Source organism: Semicossyphus pulcher, unplaced genomic scaffold, assembly GCF_022749685.1.
Source record: "Semicossyphus pulcher isolate SPU_LCO1_2020_fin unplaced genomic scaffold, fSemPul1.0.p SCAF_21, whole genome shotgun sequence".
In the NCBI taxonomy this organism is placed as follows: Eukaryota; Metazoa; Chordata; class Actinopteri; order Labriformes; family Labridae; genus Semicossyphus; species Semicossyphus pulcher.
In genome coordinates, this window is record NW_027211695.1 from 22,546,188 (window position 1) to 22,557,481 (window position 11,294).

Genomic DNA, 11,294 nt, shown 5'->3' on the forward strand with positions numbered 1-11,294 from the left:
GATTGTGTCCGCTGATAGCACCATACATTGTGCATTAATTGCCCCTGCTAGCAGCCGTTCACTAATGATATTCAAGCGCAATCACGCCTACAAAGCGCAATTCACTATTTCCATTGTCTGTAATGTAGCTTTATTTCTGCAGCATGCCGACAAAAGCAGCTCGTCCTGATACAATAATCTCACATCCTGCGTCACGGCTCCAGACCGTCTCTTTGAATCTGGCACGGTGCGCCCAAATGTGCCAGGACTAAGCATCGGACAGCCCTGCACCAACTGATCACCTAATTATAATCATAAAGGCAAGATATTATTAACACACTGTTTAAATGGCAGTTCATAATGGTGGAATTGTTTTCATGGTCAGTGTAAAATCTAAGCTTCACATTACTTCTGAATACCAACTCAGATGCAGATGGTAAATATTTCACGCTAAACGTGTGTAGCTGGTGAAAATGATTCTTCATTTTGTGTTTAAATGTCAAAAGTGTGTCATGAATAAAATTCATAGCAAAAGCTGGATTGATTTAGGCACCAAGTTTTATTTGTAGAATATTCACAGACTAACGTATACGTACAGAGATTAGGACGGTTCAAACGTTCACATATGTTTTGGGGTATTTTTGTATATTTCTGATTTATGTGTTATTGTGTTGTCCAAATATGTAAGTTGACACGTTGGTAAAAGGTTCTTGAAATTTGAAAGTGAATATGGTTTAATTCTTATCAATTTTATTGTAAATTAGTGGATAATGAAGAAGGAATATGTGGAAAGTATGATAGTATAAGAGCATGGATTATTGTAGAACCAGGGACATATTGAGCTGAAGCCTGAAATGTTGCTGTGTTTCGTTTTACTAACATTGTGACGTGATTGCTCGTGAAAGTTCAAATCTAACAAAGTTCAAATCAACATTCTATGTATATTAATAAAAAGCAAAACAGAAGTGATGCGTTTCATTAATCCCCTTCCTTGTTATATGAAAGATTTGCTGTGTACCGTATGCAAATGCTTGTCACGGATGTAATCTGGCAATGGTTCATGACTGCAGAGTTGGTTGAGGGTGTCAGAGAGCATACACCACCAGTAACAAAGAAGATAGAGTCACAAATAGAGAGACCGGCAGAGATCAAGCCTGTGTGAGTAAACTGAGTTATTACCAACGTGTATAAAAAAGTTGACACCTGGTATTGATGAATGGTCAGTAAATACGTAACAACAGAGGTGGACAAGCTCACAATGCCATTCGATCTCAGCCAGGTGTGACTGCAAACAGAAATGCACGCTTACTTATGGTACCTGGAGTTTCCAAAAGTATTCTGGGAGGCAAGCTTGAAGTTTGGACCATCTCAGAATCGCCAACAAACAGTGCACTGTACACATCCATGTCCCATTTATAAATAGGGGACAGTGTTGTGTCTTTCCCAGAGTTTGTGTGCTTTGTTGGGTTCCTGTGAATCACTGCTGTTTCTTGTGACTTGGCGTTGCATTAAAAAAACCTACTGACTGATTGATTGACGTGCAAGATGTATGGGGAAAAGCTGAGCTAGCATTACTGCAAGCAAACCTTTCCACATGTAATACACAGATGACTGTGTATTACTCAGAACCTAAGACAGAGTCATGTTTTTTGTTTTATTTAACCAAAAGGACTACGACTATGTACAAGCACTCCCCAAAGACACAAACTAGGTTGGCCTCGCATAGATGAGACCCCAGCCCAGCTTCAATACAGGTGCCCACATAGAAACACTGAGCTGTAAATGTGCTTCTAGTGACTTTCAAATCTCTACCAGCCTTCTTTTTTTCCAGCAAAGACAGGTAAGCTCAGACTAACATCATGTCAAAGTAATAATCCCGTTGACTAAGAGTTTGGCTTATGAACAGATACCTGCAAGCTCTCAAAAGCCTGAGCTGCACATTGTGTTTGGTGCTAATTACCAAATGTTAGCATGCCAGCATGCTAAACCAGATGCTGAACACATTGATACCTGCTTTACTTTAGCATTTGATTCCAAATTGTCATTGAGATTTTGGTGACAGGAGCATTTAACTCCAAACACCGCTGTCACAAGGTCCAGCATCACAGCACCACTGGTATTGCTGAAGACCAGCCTCAAAACTGCACCGATTTCTTTAGAGTCTTCTGACTTATAATTATTTTAAGACCACAGGGGCCTTAACAGAAGTTGCTGAAACATTAAATTAAATTGAGGACAACTCATCTTTCACAGTTCCAATTAAAGGAGACAAATAAAAATATGAGTGTGGTCCGGAGTTAATGTCATGTCGCAGCCTCTGCCACCAGATGGCTCTTCATGTGTGTTTTCAGACAGTGGCTCTGAGTGAAGGCTTTGTCACACAGGGTGCACTTGTATGGTCTCTCCCCATTGTGGGTCCTCATGTGGACTTTCAGGTACACTTTGCGAGCACATGCTTTCCCACAAATCCCACAGACAAATGGTTTGAGGTCCGAATGGACCGTCACGTGGTTATCCAAATGAACCTTCCGTTTGAAGGACCAGCCACAGTCTGGGCAGCGGTATGGTGTCTCCCCCGTGTGGACCCGCATGTGAACTGTCAGAGGTCCCTTGGTTGTGAATCCCTTGCCGCATTCGCCACAGTGGTATGGCTTCTCGTTGGTGTGTGTTCTCATGTGTATCTGCAGCTGCTTACTTGTCAAGAACATTTTACAGCAAACATCACAGAGGTATGATCTTTCTCTCTCTGTGTGGATCTTCTCATGTTGTCTCAGCGTACCAGGAAGTTTAAACGTACTCCCACAAACCTGACAGCCGTGAGGTCTTTCCCGAGAGTGGGTCATCTTGTGGCGGGATAAAGACCTGTAGTCACTAAGCGATTTACCACACACGCCGCAGAGGTGTGTATGAGTTAGGCGGTGAGCTTTTAACTGTGCCTTTAATTCAAACTCTTTACTGCAAGTGTGACATTTATGCAGCTTCCCTGCCTCATGGAGTTTCTGGTGATTCTCCAGGGACACCTTCAATGCAAACCTATCAGGGCAAACGTCACATTCGTATGGTCTCTCCCCTGAGTGGGCAGCCACATGCTCATTGAAGCTGAGAATACTGAGGAAAGACTCTCCGCAAATGTGGCAGTCGTTAGTTTTGTGCTGACTTGGAAGATGATCCTTCAACACCTCCACAGACTCTAAAAGTTCTCCGCAAACTCCGCAAAGGCTTCCCTGATCTTCCATGTGACTCCAGGCATGTTTGACAAGCTTAACTTCTGATTGCTGCTGTGCTCCACAGACTTTGCAGGTGAGAACATCACTGTTCTCAGTTTTTGTTTCAGTCTCCTTGACACCAGAACGTCTGCCTTTTTGTTTCTTGGAAGTCTTTGGCTGCAGTTCAGAGTCACTTTCTTTCAACTCCTCGTCGTCCTTTTCTGGTTTCCAATCATCATCGCTGTCATTCGCCGCTCCTCTTTCTTCTTCCTTTTCATTATGATCACTAGCATTCCCTTTACTCTTAGCTGCAGAGCAGGCTACAAAGCCATCAGACAGTTCTGATATCCCACGATCATTATCATTAGCTTCCTCTAGTTCCATGTCCTGTTGGTGTGATGTTGAGCTGCGTGACACTTCAGCTCTGCTGCCTTCCAGAGCAGAGACGCTGTGGGAACCAAGAGCAAAAATTAAAGTGGTACAGAAGTGGCACATTTGAGATCTACCTGATAATATATTGTTTGTTTGAGGTAACAAAACTATTTGGCCAGAAGTATGTGAACATCTTTTCGAATCAGTTGATCTGGTAGCCCAAACCACACCCATTCAAGGTGTATCAAACCAAGATTACAGGCATTTCCTATAAGTCAGTTGAAGGTCGACCCGGCTACACAAGGTTTACCATCATTTGCAACACTAAGTTCTGAGTTCCAAACTCTGGAAGCAACATCAGCACAAAACCTGTTCCTCAGAGGCTTCAGGACCTTGGCTTACACGTTTGTAGTATGTCCACCAAACATCAGCTTGATGGTTCACATCATTGTTTGGACATGTTTGGGAATGCCTCATCTAGTGTTTGTTAGGCAGTCCAAGGTGCTTCCAACTGAATGAGTAGATTTGTTTCCTGTTGACCACAGAGGCAGTAATGATCACTGTCAGACCTCACTCACGTTCTTGTGGCTGAAGGGGGAAAATCCCTTCCACATTCAAAATCTGGTGGAAGACTTAAACTAGGAAAGTGGGGTGTTGGAGCAGAGCATTAATACCCAGGGTGTAGATTGTCAGACATGTGACATATAGGCTAAAGGCGTCCACATCATTTTAAGCCAAATAGTGTATGTTTCACCTTTTACAGTGGCTTGTGACTTAATTACCTTGCTTGAAGCCTTGGTTTCAATACGGCAGAGGTAGACGGAGAGACTTCAGAGTTGTTGTCTTTCGTCTGTAGAGGATGAATTTCATCTTTGTTGACCTGTTCCTTTGGTGTCTGGAAAAATAAGAACTGTAACTCAACCAGGGATCTATTATTAAAAAAGGGATGCCTTTTTCAAAACCTTTTGAACAGCAAGAAACTGAATTGAATGCTTTTGTCTTTAGCAGCCAAAATAGCAACAGAATATGACAAGCTACCTTCAGTTGGATATAAAGAGGAGACTTCCCCCATCCCGAGCAGCTGATGTTTCTGTGGATCTCCTCTGGTGTCACTGTCTTTAGTTTCAGAGGCTGTAATCTCCGTCTGATATCGGACGTTAAGATGTCAAAAAGTTTGTTGTCTCCGGACAGCTGAGGAAAGGTGGACCTTAGCAAGTCCAGGAAGTCTGCCTCCTTCAGGCCTCGAGGACACTTCAGCTTCAACATTGGACATTTCTTAAGAACTGACAGGGGAAAGATGGAAACCATTCAGTGCAAAGATTCTTAATGTCCACAACCTTTCTGCAACAAGACTTCCTTTAAAGATTAAGCCAAGCAGCTAGAATTCGGACAAGTGAAAAAAACATTAGGGAGTGGTGTGGATCGGTGATTCTCAACTTTATTCAAAGGTTTCTTTTAATATGTTGATAAAAATATCAGAATTGGCGTTACCAATTGGATTGGGCACCATAACTTGTGATATTACCCTCCAGCCGTGTTGGGCAAGTTAACTAGGAAGTGCAATGGTTATTTTTAACAGTCCTTAAAACAGTAATATTACTTTACTAATTAATTGGTATTAAAAGTATTACATTTCTACACTCCCTCCTTCCTGCTAGAGTGACTTACAACCTCATAAAGCCTACCTTCTTCAGATCTTGTCCACTTAACGTCTCTCCACCACTTGCTCTGATTTCCGGCCCCTGTTATTTAGCTGGAGTGCATGCATCCCTGGCAGCGTCCCTGGCATCACCCTGTCAGCGCTGGTGTTTTTACTTCGACAAGTTTGATGTTGCTGTGCTGCCGTATCGAACGCTTCCACAAATTTGGCAAAATTGACGTTGGACTTATTTGCGGCTGAAAGCATTTTGATGCTTGCACAAAGTTTCCAACGGATGTTCTTTGCATCTTTCAGAAGTCGACTTTTCTCTCATCCTCCAGCATTTGTTTACTTTTTTGGCTAGTCCTTGAAACGCATGCACGGAGAAACCAAGAGAAATCCCTCTACACAATAACCCTGGATTTATAGCTGTAATAATATTACAGTTTTAGAAAGTGTGAATCCTTAAAATACTCATTAACGTGTTACTGAATGAGGCGTTAAAGCTCAACACTGACCACCAGTAATCTTTATTTCTTTAGCTCTAGTTCCTATCACTTGCTCTGACGGTTGCTATTTTTGACTGTTTGAAATTCACATATCTCAAGAAAAGGTTCAGTTCAATCAAATTACAACTTCACACCCAAAACTACAAGAAAGAGGCTTTGAGAAAAACATTTACAACGAACATATTTTTCTTTCCGGGCTTTGAGAAGCAAAAGAAACTAAAAATAAGACACATTTACTTACCTTCATTGTGTTGGGTAGCAGCACAAACATCACAGACAGACATCCCAAAACCAAAGCCCTTACACACGTGCATGGCTGATCCCAAAAGATGTAAGTTGTTCTCTTTTGTGATTTAGTTGAACTGAACCTTTAAACCAGGTGTAAATCAGTCAGTGTCCTTTTGGGTTTGTGGTAATTTTACACAAACACATGTTTTTGCACTTACCATTTTTTGTGAGAACATTCGTCTGAGGGTCCTCGAGGATCCGGATCCTGAGGTCCACGTGGTTCTGTGTTTCACTAATCGGAGATCTGCCGGGCTTTCTCTTCTTGAACTGAGCTCTGACGGATAAAGGCCTGAAAGAAAATGATCGGCTGCAGGTCAGTTAAAGTCTGACAATAGACGCAGACATTACACACTGGTTGAAATAATTCTTTTTTCTAAATAAGAAGGGATGAACTTCTTTTCCAATAATCTTCTTGGATAATTTTGCTAAACAGTCACAATATAAATACTCTCTCACCCTGATGGAGTTTCAGTAATTGAGTCTTCCAGGACATCATCCTCTTCATCTTCATGTTTCTCTTCCTCAAAAGGCCCGAGACTCCTGCTGTGCTTCACATCTAACAACAAAAATCAACATTTCCACTTGTAATTAGTAATTATCCAATCTATGGTAATTACTGATGAATATTGTCATTTTGAAGGTTTTATTTTGAAATTTTGCAGCATATTATCCAAGCTCACCGAACCTCTCAGAAGAACCGTAAACAAATAATGTGATTATTATCACTATTATTCCCAGGGGCAAAAAAAAATACTGAGTCTGCCCAGCATGGTATGAATACTGTATTATAGGGAGCACATGTACCAAACTCCCATAACAAAGTACGTAATTCAAACATATTTTACCTAAAGTTAAGTGAGGAAAACGTGACAAATAAGTAAATTATGAACTCGTTGGTTAATTATAGTAATGCCGAATTAAAGACTGTCCAGTTGATGAAAGTTACATCACAGGTATTTTGATTTGATGATTGATAATATACTTTTAACCGAGTTAATAGTAAATTACAAGATATCTTAATGGAGTTTGACATGTCCCCATATGACCAAACCAGTTATTTCAGGTTTCCTAAATCTAAATTTCTGTGCAAAGACATGAAGAACTAACCTGCTTTGTTTGGTGTGACCTGGGGCTGCTGGAGAACCTCCAGCTGGCTCTTCTGCCGCTCGATCTCCTGTCTGAAGCCCGAAGCCTCCTCCTCGTATTCGGCCACGATTCTGTCTACAACCGCTAAGATTTCCTGGGAGGCAGCAGCGAGCCTCTCAGTCACAAACCCTCTCAGAACCTCACCTTTAGACATTTTACACAGAATCCCAACAACAGTTTAGTTTTTAAAATCGAAAAACATCTTCAAACCTTGCATTATTTACTAGCTCGACCCAATTGCCGGTTTGAGCGCGTGTATTAATGTCATCCGAGTAGAACCCTCTCCCGGAGCCGGGTGTTCCGTTCCGTCTTCTTTGAGTTTTTAAAGCAGCATTAACATTGGCATTGGTTAAATCATTCAATAAACAATAAACAAAGGAAAGTCATTCTCAAGCCATTACATACCCAGAAACAACATTAACAATATTTTATTTAAGTCCTTTATAAAACCTAATTAAAAGTATAAATACGAAATAATAAAATACGCATTTTAAATCCTACTTGAGTAAACGTACAGAAGTATTGTCAGTTAAATGTATGGAAGTAGAGTTTTAATTGCAGTTTATTTCAGTGTTTTTCAACGGACACAGGGGGGAGCCCTTGCACAGAGCAGCATGCTGTAAATACACATTGATCATGGCAAACACAGCAGTGATACTTCAACTGTAACAGAACATATAAATTATACCTTATATTACACATTTTACAAACTGGGTAGTTAAATCATGTCCAGGACCTTCCACGTTTCGGAGTCAGTAACCTATGAAATATGGAGTTTTGATGAACCTGCATTGTTATGAAACAGGTCCCTGAAAAGTGATCACAACTTCACAATAAAAAAACTTTTGTTAGCTAACCATGGACTTGATGAATGAAAACATTGTGCATCTATCCAGAACTTAAATAAGGCTTAGAGTATCTAAACCAGTGTTACAGTCACTTAACATCATGTTTATTCTAAAAAGTTTCGCTGTTGAGTGTGTGAGTAACAAACCACTAAAGATCTTCAGCACTCCTCCTCATTGTTGTTTCTCCTGCCCTCCGTCTTTTCTCTTTCAATTTTCACCGGCATGCTCGACTTCCTGGACTTCTTCTTCGGCATGGGGTCACCTGATTCCCAGCGATGCTGCTGAATGGACAGTGGGCTGGTGCAAGCTTTGCCTTGTTTTTCTTCTGGGACACCATAGTCATGTGACACAGGTTGACCGGAGTGGCTTGAAATGTTGATGGAGGTGGGACTAGGGAGGGAAGTAGGTGACTTGTGGTTGGGGTGAGGGCTGGGGAAGCGCCCACAGAGTTCGGTTTTCTCTGCCGCTTGAGCAACCAGAGGGATGAGGGAGGGAGGTGAGCCCAGGGAGGAAGCACTGCGAGCAGGGAGGAGTGGAGGTGGAGATGGGCCCTCGGTTCTGAAGGTGGAGTCACTCAGGATTACGTTCTGGTTGGTGATTTGGTCTAGAGTCCGGGATAGAGGGGGTGAAGAGGGACTGGAGTCAGCTGGAGGTGGTGTGTTTTCCTGGCAGCCTTGTTGTTGGCTTGTCCGACAGTTAAATCCATTTTTTAGGGTGTGTACACGCATTATTGTTTGCGCATCATCATCCTGTTGCCAAAGAGCGTTGCTGATGTCTTTATCATTGCAGATTTGTTTGTGAGTGTTGTGCATGTTTTTGCGAGCGTTTTTGTGTATCATGGTTTCAGAGTGTAAGCTTGTCTGTGGGTCAGCGCTGCTGTTTCTGTTGGTGTGTGCCTCTCTGCTGGAGCCTGTGTGAAGCCGAGGGTTTGGGTTGGCGCTGTGTCTGTTCCGGCTTCGCAGCGAGCTGAACACCATGGTGCAGCCCGCCACTGTGCAGCGATGTTTGATCTTTAAGTGAACAGCGTTGTAGTGGATCTTTAGTGTTCCTGTACAAACACAAGAAAAAGGGTGCTGAGCAAGAGCCAAAAACATATTTATATTGGACAGGATGTCAAATTGAAATCTTTAGAATCCAAAATGACAAGAACAGTTGAGGATCTCAAATTCGACCTTCTTAAGCACCAAGACCCAAAATCAGATGGGGGTCTAGAATTGGACCCTAGAATTTGAACCCTGAGTGAAATATAAGTCGTGGATCTAGATGCAATATCAGTTGAGGATATCAAACTGGACCCTGTGCAACCAGAAGACACGAGATCTGTAGAGGATCTTGAATTGTGCCCTGTGGAGCCCCAAGATGGAAATCAGTTCATCTCAAATTGGAATCCATGGGACCCTTAGACACAAAATTAGTTGGGGATCTCAGATTGGACTCTGTGGAACCCCAAGACACAACATCAGTTAAGGATCTCGAATCTGACCCCTTGGGACCCAATGAGGATCTTGAATTGGGCTCTGTGAAACCCCAAGACAAAAATTAACAGAATATTTAAAATTGAAACCCAAGGACATAAAATTAGTGGAGGCTACCAAATGTAACCCTATTGAACCCTGAGATACAAGCTCAGCAGACACCTTGAATCGTGTCCTTTGTAAGCCCAAGGAACAAAATCAGTGAATCAGAATTTTGTTGAACCCCAAACTCTAACCCTTGAAGATGCATTACCTCTGAGCACTCAACGTAAAGCAAAATGAAAGTATACTGAATGCAGAGACACCTCAGTAAGCGTACCTTTGTCATAGAAACTTTTTCCACAAACGCCACAGCAGACCCTCCCTTTCCGACCTCCTGCGGATGAAAGAGAAGGGAGGGCACAGAGGGAAGAGGGGAGAGGACGGAGGGAGGAAGAAAAGGAAGAAGCTGGAAGAGGACAGAGAAAGGAGGAGGAGAAGGATGGGAGAGGACTGAGGGAGTAGGAAGAGGAGCCTTGCAACTTCTGGGGAAGCTTCGGAGGAGAGGAGGAAGAAGAGGAAATGGACGGATAGAATGGGGAGGAAGTAGGAATATGTGAGGAGGTGTTCTCCTGTTTGGCCAAGCTCCTGTAAAGGTCAAGATCCTGATCGTTGTGGAAGCAGGGTTTCTGATGCCACATTGACTGGGAAAGATTTGGCTTGTCGGGGTCGGCTTTGATTTTTATAGATGGTTCATCTTTAGGTTGCTGCAAAATGGGATAATTCTCATGCTGTCTTCTTCCTTCTTGTGGTCTTTGTGTCTCAGTCAGTTTGGTTCCATTGGGCCTCCGTAGGCAAGTTATCTTACTGAGAGGAACAAAATCCTGGTAAAAGAAAAGCAAACAGGACGGGGGTTAAAAAGAAGATGTTCTAGTCAAACTTGAACAACCTTGATATACAGTAGGTGGAAGGCTTTATTGGCCTTGAAGTCATTCATTTACCTTGGTGGGTGAAACCAAAGAGTGGAAAGTTGAGCTTGGAAAGTGGAAAGGCAGAAGCAAAGACAGTCCACCTGCAGAGTTTTCAAATCGGTGGTCAGTATCTTTGTGGTCCGCAGGACAATGGTTCTTCAAACGACAGACATCGGTCTCTGAACGTGAATCTCCTCTTGTGTTCTTAAACTCTCCTGGAGTTCCAGCGTTTCGTTCGATGATGGTGATGACGTTTGATTGGCAGCTCTTCGGGCCGGGGTTTAGCTCTGGGTTAGAGATGTGATTGACAGCTGCCAGGCACTGAAGTGTCATTAACTCGACAATGGGACGAGTCTCACCAAAGCGTAGGAACTGTTTGAGGATGAGCAGCTCTTCTTCGGGAGTCACCATCAACCAGCGGTCCAGCACCTTCCCACTGGGATACTGGAAGGAAATGAAGGACAGATGTAAACCTCAAAACTAACCAAGGGAAGTTTGAATCAGTCTGTGAGTCTAAAGTTAAAAAGCACAAGAGGACCAACAGCTACAGAGATCATATGGGAGACCCTGGGACTGTGATTGGGCTGCTTGTGTTTACTCCAAGTCTCTGATTCAGTTAGAGATAATCGGTAGTAACATGACAGTTGTACAGTGATGCTGACCCCTTAGACAGACAATAAATATACGATCATCAAGCATCGGGTCAGTCTCTGGAGACAGAAAAATGACACATATACTCAGTGGCGATGCGAGTTTCAGTTACAGGTTTTCTGTCCAATTTTAGTCCCTATCGCCTCAAGATGAAGCTGGGGTATTTCAAATATATAAACACAATATCAATATAATATAAATATATTTCTTATTTTTAACATTTTATGGTAC

General features: G+C 42.5%; 1 protein-coding gene across 1 annotated transcript; it reads right to left on the reverse strand.

Annotated features, from left to right (window-relative positions):
* Positions 1–534: 534 nt before the first annotated feature.
* Positions 535–7,293, reverse strand: LOC138600677 (zinc finger protein 157-like). Its single transcript, XM_069672151.1, has 6 exons — positions 7,101–7,293; positions 6,450–6,549; positions 6,152–6,282; positions 4,596–4,840; positions 4,340–4,452; positions 535–3,633 (listed from the first exon to the last, which is right to left on the reverse strand). Exons 1-6 carry the CDS (start codon positions 7,291–7,293, stop codon positions 2,283–2,285), a joined length of 2,133 nt encoding a protein of 710 aa, XP_069528252.1. The 3' UTR covers positions 535–2,282.
* Between the last annotated feature and the right edge of the window lie 4,001 nt (positions 7,294–11,294).

Excerpts from the sequence above, each read along its gene's own strand:
- LOC138600677 (XM_069672151.1), bottom strand. The coding sequence starts at position 7,293 with ATGTCTAAAGGTGAGGTTCTGAGAGGGTTTGTGACTGAGAGGCTCGCT. Across the intron at positions 4,841-6,151 it reads GAATGTTCTCACAAAAAATG|TTCTTAAGAAATGTCCAATG; the intron begins GTAAGTGCAAAA and ends TTCCCCTGTCAG. Across the intron at positions 3,634-4,339 it reads AAACCAAGGCTTCAAGCAAG|CGTCTCTGCTCTGGAAGGCA; the intron begins GTAATTAAGTCA and ends TGGTTCCCACAG.